Source organism: Rhagoletis pomonella, unplaced genomic scaffold (assembly GCF_013731165.1).
Source record: "Rhagoletis pomonella isolate Grant_MI unplaced genomic scaffold, Rhpom_1.0 Rhpom_scaffold_00006, whole genome shotgun sequence".
Lineage (NCBI taxonomy): Eukaryota > Metazoa > Arthropoda > Insecta > Diptera > Tephritidae > Rhagoletis > Rhagoletis pomonella.
The window spans coordinates 72,424,639-72,437,835 of NW_023458560.1; the positions used below are offsets into that span (position 1 = coordinate 72,424,639).

Sequence of the window (13,197 nt, forward strand, 5' to 3'; positions counted from 1 at the left end):
ATGAAGCCTTCGGCATAGCCGAAGACAGCGCTGCTCTTACTTGTTTTTTTATTAATTTGGTAATTATTTCTTGTTTTATATTTTTCCAAATTTTCCCCCATACTGTTTTAATTTTATGCAGAATTTCTGAATTCTTCATTGCTAAAATTGAAAAGCTTCAAATTCGTGTGCGATTGCAAAAAGCAAATAAGTGGATGAGATGTGAGAAGAGATATAACTTTCGAGTTTTACATCCACAACCATAATATTTTTCATAATTTTTATTTCAGTGTATCTCTGCTAGTCGAGTTATGTCAATGTTGTTCGCAGCGGATCAACAACCCATGGCGCATTTTATTGTCGAAACATAAATAAAAAAAAACAAATTTCGAAATCTGCACGTTTTATTTTCGGCATAGGTACATTCATACTTAAAAGCAGCAAAAATTTGAAAATTAATTACACACACACACCTGGTCATTTTTATGAGAAGTTATCACATAACTAAGCTGCGATATGCAACAGCTCGCTAATCGTCAGCGATTTGTACACATTTGAATTCATCAGATAAGTGAAATTAAATCAGATTTTTTTTTTTTGCATTTATGTAGCTTTTTAAGGCGACAGCTATTCCTTACTAGATCACAGCCAATGCGGATGCGCAGCGAAGCATTAAATTAGCTGGCCAATAACACCCTTTTCGCGACACCGATTACGACGGACGACGTATTACATCGTATTGCGAATTTGTGAAACATATTAATTTTTTAAGTATTTCTTTTTCTTTGCGATTTTTATGCGCATAAATATTATTTTGGATATCTCTATCTATGCATTTTTGGGTGAATCTTAATTTCTATTCTCTTCCATATTGCGGCAATCATTTCGCATTAATTAATTTCAAATAGCCACTGTGGTTTTGAACAATAGCTACCATGCCCACATTTACAGTTAGGTAAGTTGGCGAATACGTAAGCGTACTAAATACATACATACCTACATATGCATGTGTGTGAGTGTGTATGTGTTACTAGATTTTTGTAATTAATTAATTTTCGCATTTCGCGTTGTTATTGATTGCGAATTGTTGATAGCAGGTTGTTGTTTCCTTGGTTGTTAGCTGATTAAGCCGCCCCTCTTTGAATGCCAGTAAACAACACTTTTCAATGTACAAATGTACATTTTAGATTTCTTTTGTGTCTAATGGCTTAACTATATGGCGCCCCAATTGTTTGCAAGTGTTTGTTGTAATTTTTATTGCTTTTCTTTTATGTTAATTAAGTGTTGTGTTGTCAGTCGGTGGTCAATCGACCGTAAAAGGAGCGCTGCGGTTTACAGGTATGTATGTAGGTAGTAGGTAGTACTTTTGTGTGGCAAATACATAAAATCATAAAATGTATGGGCTCAAACTATTTTCATATATTGCATAAAATTGGATAAACGGTAATAAATTTCATTTTTATTTTTACTACTTGTTACCGCAATTGGATTGTTGCTGTTCAATGTAAATATTCGATTTACATTTACTTTTAAATAATATAAACGGGAGTGGAGCATTTCATTAATAATTTACAAGAAGAGAAACTCCTTATCTCGCTGGAATATACATTATGGTGCCTCACGAAAAATAAAATTCCGTTGTCCCCCTGTATTATAAAATGTATGATGTTTCAAGATTCCCGCCAAAATATTTCTGAAAAATATTCAGATCTATGTGAGCTAAACTCTGTTGCTAAATTTGTAAACATTTTTATACAGGCTCTAAATGCTTAAACTAATATCTGAGGTGAATTTTTGAACAAAAATATTTTTGAAAACTTGTTTTTTTTTTGTTTTAGGTATTTTCAAATCGGCCCAGCTCTCGAAAATCTTAATATTTTTCCGAAATATTTTCGGCATAAGGACGAATGGGTACGGGAAATGTCCTTCACAAATTTTGTGTTTAAATATCCTTGAAAATTTGCAAATTTTTTTTTTTAATTATTGCTTAAGACTAATATACGCACAGCCTCATCATCGAATTTGCAAACTTTATTAACTTAAAAAAAAAAATGTATTAAAAGCGCATTTTCAATACCTATTTGTCCTTGAAAACCAAAAAACTTTTTTGTTTTTAAATTCTATTAAAATGTTCTCTCTCATTTGGTACCCATATTGTTATTCTACAATGCACAGATTTGTTAAAATAATTTTTTTAATTATCCATATCCTTTAAATTTCAAAGTCCTTTGAAAAAAATCCTGCTAACTGGAAACTGAATACAAGATTGTGTCAATCGAGCTGAGCGCAATCGGATGTAACGTCATAATAATGAGAGAATGAGAGAGTAAAGAATAATTTGGAAGAAGCGGACATGTATGTGTGTGTGTGAAGTAGTCATGTAAAACTATATAGAATTGTAAAATTTGAACGTACATTCGGTACAAGCACATTAGTTTAGGTACATTTTAAACATAGCCAAATAACTTATCGGGAAAATGTATCTTATTTTCAAAGGCATTTCAATGCGCTTTTAGTGTGGGAATTCCAACAGCTTCCCTCATTTGTAAAGGGGCATAAACATTGGTTTAGACATAAGTTTGGCTTTTTAACTGCTCGGAAAAATTCCGTTCAAGGCCAGATTATCTGATTAAAGTCCAAAAGTAGATATGCTACCGAAGGAAGCAACTATCGAAAAAGAATGCATATAAAAAACACATTTATTTTTGGGTACGTTAATCTGCTTTTAGATTCATCTTATCGGCAAATAGGTACAATATGAAAATTTTATTTTCATCACAATTGCGAAAAATATAACTATGACGTCAGCAAAATGGTGGATCGACAGAGAGAGGATTGACGCTCCGCAGAAGGCGTTACCACGGTTTTAATTTCATCAAAATTTGACCGTAAATACGAATTGCAAAACTCGACTCTAGCGCCATCTAGCGAATCCATTTTTCATAAAGGTATTTCTCATCACACCTGCAGCATATCTTTTTACATCAACTAATTTTTCGTAAAAGTATTTTCGTGGCAGCCGCAATATACTTTTCTAATTTTATCAAAATCGGATCGTAAGTAGGGATTTTCTGAATGTCTCGACTCATGCGCCACTTAGCGGAGCATGACATTGCCTATGTCCGCGCTACACGTTGAAGGAATTTACTATCCAAAATTTAGTTGCCGCTAGGCGTTATAGTGAATTTTGTTTAACAAACTAGTAGACGATTTAGAGAAGAGTACAGTGTAACTTCGATACAACGAACTTTAGATAAGATATCACGACTTAATAAAACGAAATTTCTGCTGAGTGCGTTTCTTTATTTGCAAATTTTTAATGCAATGGCCTACGGAAGCCTTGACTTAGGCGGTTTATCATATTGAGGTACATATGTAAACAGTCACAAGCCTTCTCTTAAGTTAGTATTTTTTTGTTTCATTTATTATGCGAAACAAATTATTGGCAGAAGTTCAAGAAGTAACGAAAAATGCGACCAACTGTTAAATATTTTTTTATAGAGTAATTTTTCTTAAATACATGGTAGGTATAAAATGAGGTTTTTTTTGCCTTGCCTAGTCTGTAGAAAGTGCAAGGTCCACACTGCAGCTGTTCATTGATTAGCTAGCCATTACTTTCATTGAAATTTGTATTTAAAAAGGAATGGCTGCCATCGTAACCGGATGGTTAGTTGTACGTACTGCCACTCTGTGGGTACAGGGTTCAATTCCATGTCCCAATAACATCGAACAAAAATTGGTCGCAATGGCAAACCTCCGACTGCATTTCTGCCAAGCTGCTCATAAAAACAATTTGCCGTTCTTAGCCGGCGTAAAACTCGGCCCCTCTACAACATCAAGACGCAAAATACAAATTTTAAGTGCTTACGCCAATCGATAAAATGCTATCCTCCGATCTTGCTTCAATTTCAAACTGCACCCTGCTCATTGCAATTATGTATGCATGTTTTCTTCATTAATTTTCATAGTATTGGATATTATTTATGTATATATATCTGAAATACAAGGGGGCTTCTACTCGTGTGTATGTTTATAGTTTATACAACGTTTTCCCTTCGGTTTCATATATTTATATTCCACCCCATTTTTAACATCTTAAAAATGTTATTTATGTCATTGTGTATGCTTGTTCTTGAAAAAAAAAGTAAATTTTTTTTTTTAATTTAATATTTAAAAATATGATTTTTACAAAAGCTTAGTTGGCAAAACCATCAAAATTTCGAATGAGTTACAAAAATTAGCAAAAGGTATTGGAGAATTCAGTACTTGTCGCAAAACCAGAGAATCAATGGTCGAAATTTTCAAACTGTATACTAAAGGGAAAGCTTTATAAATTTACTTAGGGTATATATGTTGGTTGTTTGGAGGTCCTTGTCCACTTAAATGGATGAGTTGTAACACAAAAACTCATATCTGAACAATTAGTAGGAGCAATAAATTATTGTAGCCCGAACTTGATGAGTTTCACTGTAAGCTCTTAGTTTATTATGAGGGAAAGGAGTACAAAGTTTCAAGTTCCTAGCTGCCTAAGTGGAGGAGTTATAACGCAAACACTCATATCTGAAAAATTAGTTACATGGGAGCTATGTAAATGATTAAAACATTAAAAAAACACAGCCAAATTTTGATCGGATAGCAGGAAAACTGGTTTCAAACAAGCAGACGGACATGGCTAAATTGATTCGTCATTCTGACAATTTCGATATACATTTATAATCGGCTACAAATATGTATATGTACCACAAAACCTACCAGCAATTAAAAGTGCCTAAAATGTTTGTTTATTTTGCTTTAAAAGATTTATTTCAAATAAAAGATTTGAATTTTTTCTTCACAGCAGCGACAAAATACTGAAAAAAAACAAATAGAGATTTCAGAACTTTCGATTCCGAAGCGCTTCTGAAAAAGCTTGCTGTTTGAACACTCTCATAGGGTTAAATTTGAAAGCCGCGCACCGCTCTCAGCGGCTTCGTTCGGCACGGTCCTGCTGCCTGTGTGCACATACCCTTAGAAAATGCTTTCCAGACTATTTAAAATATGTACAACAAAGATCAATATGACTCATCTTTATGAGCGGACGTGTGTCTGAGCGCAAACTCAAGAAACAGTTCGATGAACTCAGTCCAGAAAAATATCCCTTATAGCCTTTTGCATAGAAAACGGCGTAATTTTTTTATGGCTAAGTAAATACATATTTGTGTGTAATGCCGAGTTTCCACTAGGCATTGAAATTACATAAACGCCATGTGGAAAGCTGTTTAATAACTATTTTTTTTTAACGAAATGCCACGGGTCTTTTTAATGCCCAACTTTGTCACTAAAATATCTGTCATTCAAGGCCCTATGGAAATCTAGCATAATTAAAGCCTCAGATACTCGTATGTGGCTCTCTACTTTAGCTTTAATTTTTCTTAAACTATTCACCTACATACCTTTCATTTGCAGTTGCTGTTATTGTTGTTGTTGTTGCTGTTGTAACTACATTGTTCCCATTGAGAGCGACATCCAAGGACGATGCTATGGTATTTGTATTCATCTTGCTGCGCATTACCAATTGCAACCAATTCGGTACTGGTGGCAATGGTGCGGCCTCGGGTGTAAATCTAGAGAAGCAAGATAAAAACAATGAAAACAAATACATAGACACTCAATTGATCGCATTTATCGCTTAGGATTGCATTACAAATATATTTGATTAGCCTCTATATATGTACTATGTATGTAGTACTCTTACTTACCTTATTATCGAATTACAATGCTTTGCTCTTGGCATAGCAAAAATATCACTGGATGACGACGCGCTCGCCTTCTCCAATTTAGCATCAACCTCCAGCACTGGCGCCAACATACTACCGCTTCCACTACTCGAACGTCCATTTGTGCTCGATCTACCATTGCGATTACCCTCCTCCATGCCGACACTAGCCACAGCTGTGTACTCATCGGAACCGCCAGTATCCATTTCCAGGCTGGACATTGAGGAAAGCGAGCCACGTGCGGCTGTTGCGTGATAACAACGCTGCGACTCTATTGCATTTGCTTCCTCAAACTGACTCATATCGAACTTGATCAACACTATAAGATCAAAAGTACAAGAGAGACAGAGCGAGAAAAATATACACAGAGAGTGGAAAGGTGAAAGGATAATAGAGAGGACAACAATTGGTAATTGGACGGTAGTAAACAAACGAAAAAAGAAAACGAACGACGAACGACGAACGTGCGGAGGCATTCATAGATATGTACATATGTGGATGTATTTACATTTTGTACAAAACGATGCGTTTCATAGAAATTTTAAGCCATTTAATTTTTTTTCGTAAATAAAAATTTGTTTGGTTGATTTTGCTTGTTTGAGTTGTGTTGAGAAGGATTTGTTGTTTTTTTTTTGTTTTTATTCATCCATTTGATTTGCATAGTCAGTTCGTTGCATGAGTTTGTGTGTAGAAATATATTTGAATTGATTGTTGTTACGTTGTTCAATCGGTTTTTTTACGATATTATTTTTTTTTTAACAGAAGAAAGAAAAAGAACATAATATTGACCAATCAACATCTAGCCCACCTTTTTCAAATTACTCACATTTGTCCAGGGGTCCCAGCTTGCGCGCCAAACTGAACATCATTTCTGCGGTCCAGAAATCGGGAATGCGTGCAAAAATCGAACCCGCATCGGCAGGTAATTGAAATCCAAGCTTGTGTAATAGTAGTACGAAGGGTTGATAGAGCATTGTTGTTGCCTGTTCGCTGTTCCATTGCACGACAGGAATCGATTTGTTTTTAACTGAAATTTCACAAAGAAAAACCAAAGTTGAATAAATTTGGACAACAACTTTTTTTTTTCATTCAAATATGTGCATACATATATATGCATAAGTACGAGTAGATAATGTAAAATTTGTTTTAACTCAAGGTAAGTACATATCTTGAGCCCCTTTCTCTGCCCTTTAAGCACAACATTTTGTTCTGAAAAAAATGCGCTTGAAGGGCATCGGCGTATATTTACTTTCTATGGAAACAGAGTCTCACTTGTAATTGGAATCGACCATTTTTGGATTACATTAATTTTGATCAGAACTTTTATTTTATCAAATAACAACCTTCTGCCGAAGGACAAAAATACATTTTTTTAAGATCAAAACTATGCAATTTCCGGGCTTCTGCAAGTTAACTTTTTGAATATAACAAAAAGTATTTTAGCTGCAAAAATGCTTCTGGTCACGTTTTAAAGTGTATATGAAAAAATTCGCTAAATAAAATCCGAAAAAAAAATCATAATTTTGAAATTTTAAAAATCGCAACAAAATTATATAAATTTTTGGATCATTTTTTTTTTTTACAATACCTCTAACTGATCTGTAGAGATCTCGAAATTTTCAAGTGTGTTTTTTTGAAAATATTATTTTTTGAAAAAAAAAAAATTGCAAACTTTAAATTAAAAATAATAAAATAAATTACATAAAAATTGTGTTTAAATCTGTAAACACAGGTAGAATAATTCTTTAAAAATAGATTTTTATCGAAAGACATAGCCGCTCTTGAAACTTAGTACATCAAAAATTTCATCGCACAGCTGAGAAGTGTATCGAAGGAATTTACATGCTTATCCTAACTCCTTAAACTCGCTCCAAACCCTCGTTTATACTTACATATACAATGATAAGCCACTGGTTCCATAACATACTGCAAATCCTGTCGATCTTCACGTTTTAAACAGTTCTTCAAAATCAGCTTTATATAACAACACTCAAGCAATATTTTTTGCAACCAAACCAGATGTTTTTCCTTATTCTCTTTAACTATAAGGTCACGCAGAATCTAGAAATATAGGGAAATTGAATAATAAGTATTTATGTACAGCTTTTATTAGACTCTAAATATACCTGTATATCATCAGAAGGCTTAGCAAAACTTGAGGAATTCTTTAAGTCAATGCCCGATTCGGTAGAAGTCGAAGTTGGCGTGGTAAGTAATGCGCGTTGGTACTCGGCATCTTCGAATTTCATGAGATCATCATACTCCACTAGAGTTATGATATCCTGTAAGGGAAGAGTTGAAAATTTTGAAATAAGCGAGCTTTCAGTAAATTATTCGATGTTATGCGAACTCACTTGCTGCAGTAGCTGCTGTACAATGGAAATGCGAGACTTGTGCTTATTGCCATTGTTGTTGAATAGCTTTACGATTTTGCCAACAACATCATTATTCTTCTTGCTTTGCACATAGTACCAGTACAACGTGTCCATTTCCTCCTGAGTCCAAGCGCTAAAGGATATTTTAAAAACGTTAAAACATTTCAATTTAACTAAACAATAATGCTGGATTTCCACTAGACATTAAATGGCAAAAATTGTAATGACAAAGTTGTGCATTAAAAAATAATCAAGTCATTACGTTAAAAAAATAGTCATTAAGTTCATTTCTACATGGCATTTTTCAAATGGCATCAATTTTTTATCATTGCAATGCCTAGCGGAAATTCGGCATAAGTATTCTACACGCACCACATTGTATTCTCCAAGTTGTGTTCCTTGGTTAGTTCGGTGAGTGAAGCCTTTGGCAGGGACATCGGACTCTTTTGTGGTGTTTTTATGAATTTATGTATGACATACTCGATCAAATCGGACCAATCCTAATAAGGTGTGGCAAAATATTATATACATACAAACATACAGGAGAAACTATTTAAGGTGAACTCTTCAACTTACATCACACAACTCATAATCGGTCTCCCAAAGGCGCGAGAATGTCTTCAATATAATCGGTTGGAATAGCGTGCCAATCTGACCCAGATCACCGCCCACATGATGCATCATTGTAAATATGCAATCGTTAACGAACTCGCCATTATTGTTGAAGTCCTCCAAAAGCATGCCATAGTAGTTCATTATCTCGAGTGTTGCAAACCTGCAAAAGTTTCAATTTCATAACTGTTAGTTTTTAAAGGAATCATGTCTAAAAACTAGATAGATACTCACTGAGATATATGCTCCGTCATTTTGATGCTGGTATCGCCTTCTGTTTGTGTGATGAAATCCATAATCAAAAGTAGTAAATGATTTGTCACTACTAAATCTTGTAGATACTGTTTGGTGTGCAGATTTGGATTGAATCGTCGTAAAAGTAAAACGAATAGGCAGCGCAAATCTTCAGTGGAACTGATTTGACTTTGTAGACGTCGCAAGTGTAAACGATCATCCTGGAAGAAAAATTAACAGAATATAAATGTAAATATGTATTAGAAACTAAAATATCTTAGGACTACTACTCACTTCACTCAAATGGTTTATTTTTTTGTAGGTCTCAATCGCTTGCAGAAACTCTCGTATGGCCGTTACGACCAAATGAATGCGTCGCAAATATGGCTTCAGATCACTGCCCTCCTGGAGAGAATTCAATTCCAATTGCTCGCAAAGCGTTACACCTTCATAAGTCAAATAGCTGATGACATCATAGGTAAGCACTGCACTAATGTGCTCCATATCCAACTCCAGCTGAGCGGCAAATTTCAAGAAGTAGGTGACCAACCAGAAGAAATGTGATGTGTCGATGGGTATTTTCTGTACAACGAAGACACTACTAAGTACTACAAGTACTAATTTCTCTAAACTTGTTAATACTTACGATATTGGTCAGCAGCTGTGAGTGCAACTCGCCCACCAGGCAGTCATAGCCTTTGAGTAGGAAATCGACTGTGAACTCCTTCAGCAGATTCGAGATATCTTCATCGGTTGGTGTGTGTTGTACCAGACCCTTCATGCTGATACTGAAAGTAAGGAGAAACTGTGTGTTAACTATGTACACATAAACAACATATTTTTAAGTGCAGCTTCTGCTAACACGAAACTAAACTTACAGGCTACTCTTGCTGCGCTTGACGAGCTTCTTTCGGCGCGTATCCTTCTTGTCCACCGTGGCCATCACAATTCGCTGCTTGCTACGCTGTTTACTGTTGCATGGTGGTTTCTGATGTTGCGGCCTACCCTGTGGACCATCATCGTCATTACTCGAGGTGGATATGGATTCCTGATTCTCCACCTGTGTAACGTAGCCGCAATCCGATAACTCCGATTGTGAGGAGGGGCATTCGCGCTTCTGAGGGCCACTGTTACCCTTTGTTAGGCTCAGCTGACCGGCATGCGGCACCTTTTGGCAAAGCTTCGGCGTCGGATTGACCTCATCAGCATTCATGTAAGCCGATCCCGACAACGTCTGCTTGGATTTCGCTACCACTGGTGGCGCTTTGAATTTTGTCGCATCTGCGTCGATTTGCTTCGGCTTGAGGGTAGTGTGTTGACTACGTTTAGCTGGTTGTTCTTGTTGTTGTTGGTTGTTGCAATCTTCAATCATACCGCTAGGTTGTTTTGAGTCGGCCAACTCGTCCGAACCGCCGCCTCGTTCAACTCCATCATCATCGCCCATCTCATCCATTGCTTCGACTTTTATGTGTATGCGTGTCACATCGACAGCCGTTGGCGATCTGCACGGCTGTTCGCAGTCGACATTGTTGTCAGCGCTACACAAATCCTCCTTTTTCACCTGCGCGTCACACATCGAGTTTTGATATTCGTGTCCCTTGCGGCTAACTTCCTGCAACATGGCTTCCGTGGCCTCCTCGCGCATGGCCTGCCGGCGATCTTCGGCGCTCTCGTTCTTGCAGCCGTTGCTACCTATGAAAACACAAAAAGGACTATTTAGTGCACCTATTTGTGTTCGTAACTTGGCATTTGATGTTGCCGGTGGCATCAGCATTTCGAACTCTGCCCTTACTTTGTCAATTTTAAATGTGTAGCAGAACTTACCATTGTCCGATGAATCAGAAGTGGGATCCGATGTAAGCATGGGACTAGAGTCACCGCTACCCTGTTTTGGTGGCGAGGTATTGCTCTCGTTATCCTCCGAACTCTCCGATAGCGAAGCATCAAACCAAAAATTCAACAGCTTTTGCAGTGTGCTGACATGCTGATCTTTGTACATCAACGCGATCAGCTGCACCATGGTGACACCCCAAAAGGCGCGGTGCGGACATGTCATAAGGTAGAGCAGCAGCTTGTCAATGCTTTGTATGAAAAGGTTCCAGAGTATCGCATTCTGCATCGACACCGGGTTCGAACCGCCCTGCTGAGAATGTGCTGAGGGCATAACCAAGTTCACATTCGTCTCTGGAATGTGTAAAACGTTGCGCAGCAACAGCAAGCAGTTGTTAATTTTGTCACATTTTTGCAATGACAATTTCGAATCGGACTCCAGAAGGTGTTTCATGTACTCGACAACAGATTTTGTGCTTTTCGGATCGGTAAAGGCCTCCTTGCTTGTATAGAGCAGCTTATTCAACTCGAAGATGGTATGCCGACCGACTTCGGTGCGATACATAACATCTACCGAGAAGAGGCACTCTACAGGCACAGTCAAGTTAACCAAGATGCGTATGACCGAATCGAGCACAGCATCATCCTTGGTATTCTCCAGCAGCGGTATCAGATCGGAACGCACATTCTGGCTGAAGCCGATGGCGCGCCTAAAGGTGCGTAACGTCTGGTCTTCATAGATTAGTTTATAGTTTATTTCCTCCAGGATAGCTGCAAGCGGTGTGTTAAATAGTAGTGAGAATAAAAAAGAGAGAGCAAATAAAGAAAGCAGTGAATATGCATGTTTATGTATGTATGCTGATATTGTATGTGTTGTGAGAGAGCAATGGTATTTCAGTTATACTCACCTAACGCATCAGGACCAACAACGTAGGTGTCCCCTTCAAGGGAACCCAATGAAGAGAAGGCGCTATGTAACTGCGGTGTTGCCAGTAGCCAGTCCATTACAAGTTTGTTATTGTTTTAATTAAGAAATGGACGTTTAAGTTTGTAGAACAGAATAGTTCTCTTCGACACTCATTTGGTCGATTTATTAATTGAATTGTGTTGGAAATGTTTGAAAACAATTCACCAAAAGTCTACGATAAGATCTTTAGCGTTAGAGAATCTGTAAAGAAACATTTAAAAGTAGATTTTTTTTTAGTAAGCTTAATCATAAATATTATTTAGTAAAAAGAACGTGTTGAATGGAGGTTAATTTAAGTGAAAAATTAAGATGTGAATGAGATCTACGTCAAGGATAGGCCAGCCGAGAACGCCCTGCAAACGTCCTAACAACCGTTGTAGGAAGCCTTTACTACATAAAGACTGCATCATCGAAAAAATCTTGGGATCGAAACCTGTCCCGCTAAGTCTCACTGCATATGTATGTAATTTCCAGGCAAGAGTGAGAGTGGGATTACCTTTAACCAAAGCCGAACTACTCTTGGATATATGAACCTTTTTAAGCTCAGCGAATGCGAAACCAAGGGTTTTTAATTATTCGTACGCGTCTACATGTACTTCACCCACCCACTACATGTACCCCCCCACCTAATCATTCCTCAAAGCAAGAAAGTCCTGCATCACGCATTTCCAACATACGCCGACGCTCGTGGTGGGCAAAAAAAGGCCACCATTTTAAAGTACTTATTATAGTCAACGGTATTAAGGCAACCGTGGCAACGTGTTACAGTACTACAGCATTCACGAACGTGCAGCAAGCTCAAGCTCTGCACAAATCAACAAGTGTTAAGCTCGCGGAGAAGTGGCTTTTGTAGCACTTCTGCTTTAAATCGACTATTGCGCTCATTTGATGCACGTGCGAGTGTGTCGTGCAAGGAGCAAGGAGCTAGGAAATCCAATGAGGTGTCTATCAAACTGTATAATAATGAATAAATACTTGCATGTATACACTGAAAGCCAAAAGTATTGGCACGGAGATTTTTTCACAATTTTAGCAACAGTTGCTATTTTTATGTTTTTTCTCAAATTTTTTATTAAAGTAAATATCTAAACTTGTGCAAACAGCAAGAAAATTCAATACATTTTTGCGCAAATTTTTAACTTGAAAATCAAATTTTTTACTATTTTTTTCGAAAATACAGTTTTGTAACCCATTACATTTTAATATTGTAAAGTGCACGTTTGATTTTTTTTTTGTTTTGGCAATTTTTTCACGCATTTTCTTCCATACAAAACGAATCGAAAATACTCTATATGCGAAAAATTTAAAACTTGTATTCAAAATTTAATGAATTACAATACTTTGTACTCAAATAAATTCTAAAAAGTTGAATTAAAACGTTGCAAATTTGCTTCGACCATTGTGTATGGGTCACGTGATAGTTCTTCACTATCTCGACATCCGC

At 36.8% G+C, this 13,197-nt stretch overlaps 1 protein-coding gene across 1 annotated transcript in view; it reads right to left on the bottom strand.

Annotated features, from left to right (window-relative positions):
- Positions 1 to 11,949, bottom strand: part of LOC118741256 (protein timeless-like) — a 24,079-nt gene extending 12,130 nt beyond the window's left edge. The window contains exons 1-14 of the mRNA XM_036473165.1: positions 11,695 to 11,949; positions 10,781 to 11,557; positions 9,835 to 10,648; positions 9,603 to 9,744; positions 9,251 to 9,538; positions 8,957 to 9,177; positions 8,687 to 8,885; positions 8,483 to 8,610; positions 8,090 to 8,243; positions 7,862 to 8,017; positions 7,628 to 7,796; positions 6,562 to 6,762; positions 5,718 to 6,054; positions 5,412 to 5,582 (exon numbers count right to left, since the gene is read on the bottom strand). Of these exons, the coding sequence (XP_036329058.1) occupies positions 5,412 to 5,582; positions 5,718 to 6,054; positions 6,562 to 6,762; positions 7,628 to 7,796; positions 7,862 to 8,017; positions 8,090 to 8,243; positions 8,483 to 8,610; positions 8,687 to 8,885; positions 8,957 to 9,177; positions 9,251 to 9,538; positions 9,603 to 9,744; positions 9,835 to 10,648; positions 10,781 to 11,557; positions 11,695 to 11,791 (3,854 nt within the window). The 5' untranslated portion in view covers positions 11,792 to 11,949. The remainder of the gene's footprint in view (positions 1 to 5,411; positions 5,583 to 5,717; positions 6,055 to 6,561; positions 6,763 to 7,627; positions 7,797 to 7,861; positions 8,018 to 8,089; positions 8,244 to 8,482; positions 8,611 to 8,686; positions 8,886 to 8,956; positions 9,178 to 9,250; positions 9,539 to 9,602; positions 9,745 to 9,834; positions 10,649 to 10,780; positions 11,558 to 11,694) is intronic.
- Positions 11,950 to 13,197: the final 1,248 nt, after the last annotated feature.